Source organism: Triticum dicoccoides, chromosome 3B, assembly GCF_002162155.2.
Source record: "Triticum dicoccoides isolate Atlit2015 ecotype Zavitan chromosome 3B, WEW_v2.0, whole genome shotgun sequence".
NCBI classification, from domain to species: Eukaryota; Viridiplantae; Streptophyta; class Magnoliopsida; order Poales; family Poaceae; genus Triticum; species Triticum dicoccoides.
Window position 1 is genome coordinate 725,977,936 of NC_041385.1, and position 3,532 is coordinate 725,981,467.

Sequence of the window (3,532 nt, forward strand, 5' to 3'; positions counted from 1 at the left end):
GTGAAGTTATATTTGGGAAAAAGATCTTTGGGAATTGGGACACACACTGAAGTAGCTGGAATTAATAGGAAAAGGGGCTTTGGGATTCTGACACACCAGTCTTTTTCTTGTAAAGTTTGAAATACTCCAGACTACAGTGCTAACTTTAGCCTGCTAGCAACAGAGCTCTATCGAGGTCGTTTTGTTCTATGAGTACAGTATATACTCCTGTCCTTCCTGGGATGCTCGGCGATAATCACTCCCATCTTGTCCTTGTGAATACTGATGACTACATGAATACGAAATAGGACTCACATATATTTCATTAATTTTTGAGGATAACCAGAGTAAAACAAGCTGCTCAATGGTTTGATTACATTCAGAAAGCGAAACTACTTTGCGCACGACGGGTCCATGGCCAATTTATGCACGATGCAAAATCAGACGATGTGTACAGCTACAGCAACAGCTTGATTAACAGCATCGTGTATAAATCGTGCAGATGACGTCGTGTGTACAGCAACGTTCTTCAGAAAACATCAGTGTATGCAGGCTAATGGAGACATCAGCAATCATAGCTTGATCTCCGTTGCTCCATGTCCCTCTGGCCCTGCTTAATTTGCGGACAGGCACGAAACCATCTATAGCCACACTAAACATTTACATCTCGGCAGCAGCAACATGTGCTAGTGACAGATATATCTAGCTAGCGCCTCCCTCGCCAAGTGCAAGAGGTTTCTGCATGCGGCACAGTGACCTACTCCCTATTAAAGTTAGTACAAAGTTGAGTCATCTATTTTGAAACGGATGGAGTACTTGCTTAGGATATGCGGGATACTGTGAAGATGTGAAGATGGACTGACGATGTTGCCCACTGTGGTCCTGGAGATCTACTGTACCTAGATTTCCCCATGTCGTGTCCGTTCCTAAGAGGATGACGAACTGCAATGCCGACCTGACCGGTATAACTGCGCCTGCGTGTAGCTAGCTATGGGAGGGCAATTACTCGTGCATGCATGCCGGCCGCCGTGCGCCCTCTGTGTGCGGCGGCGGCATCCATAAATCGCCCTCGTGTATGTGCAGAAAAACAAGAATCACCCACCTACGTCTACAGTCTACTACACTCGAATACTATAGTGCCTGTACCTGTACTGCGGTTTCAAGAGGAGTAGCTAGCTCGCTAGGGTGGCACAGCCAAGTATGCGGATATCCGGCGGGCAGGCGCTGGGGGAGGAAGCGGTCAGCGTGGTGCGGCAGGCGGTGAGCCTGGCGGAGCAGCGGGGGCACAGGCAGGTAACCCCGCTCCACATGGTGAGCGCCATGCTCTCGGCGTCCCCGGCACCGGCATGCATCCTACGCGCCGCCTGCCTCAGCTCCCAGTCCCACCCGCTGCAGCACAAGACGCTCGACCTCTGCCTAGACCTCGCGCTCAACCAGCTCGCCGTGGCCGTGAGCCGCCGCGGTGGCGACCACGTCGAACCTGCGCGGTCGAACGCGTTCACGGCCGGGCTGAAGCGGGCCCAGGCGCACGGTCGCCGGGGCCCCGTGGGCGGCGACAAGGTCGAGCTCGAGCAGCTCGTCCTCTCCATCCTCGACGACCCTAGCGTCGACCGCGTCATGCGCGCGGCCGGCTTCTCGAGCTCTCAGGTCAGGGCCAGCGTCGTTTCATTGGAGCAATCAGCGAGCTTTCCTGATCCGTTTCCCGAGAAGATCGGGGCTGGAGGACAACCATCCCTCCAAACCGCCCCGGAGCTTCACCTGCCAGTCGTGGTCGACGACGTCCCACACGGAAGGTAGTTTTCTAGTTTATCCCATTGACTTTTTTGTGTGTGTGCACATGAAATTCTAGCTTTCTCTCTTCTTAACTAGGGCTTGATGTTTCGTTGCTTTGGCCAGATGACAATGACGCCGAATGTCACTTCCTAAATACAGTTTTTTTCTTTTGCGGGGGACATATATATAGATAGATATAAGATGGTAGTATATTTTGCTGTTCTCCATTTGTGTCGTCGTTGTGATTCATGTTTGTCATGTTTGGCAACCAACCAACTCGATAAAAACTTCTCTCTACTCTCTAGTGAATACGCTAACACCCCCTCCCCACCCCTCCCTCCTCCCACGGTCTAGTGAGTATTTAGCTTTCTCTCTCTAGTGAATGCCCTATAACAGCCCCTTGTCCTACCACGGCTGTAGTGAACAACATAACCCTAACTTTACTTGTATGCTCCACCACCTCTGCCGCTCACAAGTTGCCTCACGATCCTCACCACACCAGTGAAGTCGGTTTCTTCACCTTTGTTGCAGTTGATGATGCTCCTTCAAACAGTTGCCCTAGGTGAGTGAAAATGATTCTTCAACGGTCCAACCTTTCCACTCGGAGGTGCATGTCTATGGTGTCAGTGTGGAGCTAATGAGAGCATTAGCATGAAAAGTGTAATCGTGGCTCTCTTCACTGATACTCCAACCATCTGGACTGGTGGCACTCGATTGTCTTCTACCTTGGTCCCCTCTCCGGTGGCGGTATTTTGGCATGATCTTGAGGAAACTTTACTAGATGTCAGCTTGTACATAATTTAGAGCCACCATGTTTAGGGCTCATTTGATTTAAAGGATTTTCATAGGAACTTTGAAGGATTAGAATCCTTATGAATTTTTTCTATGTTGTTTGTTTGATTCATAGGATTGAATCCCATATGACTTTTTTCTAAGGATTCTTTGTACGACTTCCCATAGGATTCCTAGCATCCACTCAACCTTCTTTAAAAGAATCCTTTGTTTTTCCTGTGATGCAATCAAAGAAACCAAAATCATGTAGGATCAAAAAGGCCCTTATTGAAATCTTCTTTAGGACATGATATGCCAATCCTATGTTTTTCCTATTCCCATGTTTTTAGAATTCTACGAATCAAAAAGTCCCTTATTGATGTCTTCTTCCTTCCTTTGGTTTAGCAACGGGTTGAAGAAGGCAATACCAGTTGCGTTGTTGGTGACTTTGAAAACATCGAACAAGAACTTTCCTATGGTTTTACCTTTTTAAGTTTTCTCCTAGTTAATTTCTACTAGTTTAATTACATAATAATATAACAGTAATTTCCATTGTAAAAATAAATACCCACTCATCCATAAATATATGTTCTCTTTTGCTATTAGCATTATTTTCGAGATGTATCTTTGACCATTACGACTCTATAATTATATGCTAGTAAAAAATATGAATTATTTTATGTAAACATCTCTTTTTATGATGGGCAAAATGATACTTTAAAAAAATCTGAATATATTCTTATTCATTTAAATTCAAAGTTGAAAATGTTGATTGAGCACACTTTGTAAGATGTGAGTGGTGGACCTATGCTTAACCCAGTGAGGGTGGTATTCTTTGTTCATTTGGAGGGTGCTGGATTGTTGGGATTAACATATTTATTCTTTATTTTAGGGGGCAAAATTGAGCCAAATATGATCTACAGCCTCCCTAGGTCTACTACTTAAAAAGTCGAAGGCAAAACAGAAAAATGTATTAAACCCTATATATTTGAATGTAGGGAGTATCTTC

General features: G+C 45.8%; 1 protein-coding gene across 1 annotated transcript in view; it reads left to right on the forward strand.

Annotated features, from left to right (window-relative positions):
* Window positions 1-1,098: 1,098 nt before the first annotated feature.
* The window catches only part of LOC119281963 (protein SMAX1-LIKE 3-like), a 4,706-nt gene continuing 2,272 nt past the window's right edge, over window positions 1,099-3,532 (forward strand). Inside the window, exon 1 of the mRNA XM_037562349.1 lies at window positions 1,099-1,772. Within this exon, the coding sequence (XP_037418246.1) occupies window positions 1,180-1,772 (593 nt within the window). The 5' untranslated portion in view covers window positions 1,099-1,179. The remainder of the gene's footprint in view (window positions 1,773-3,532) is intronic.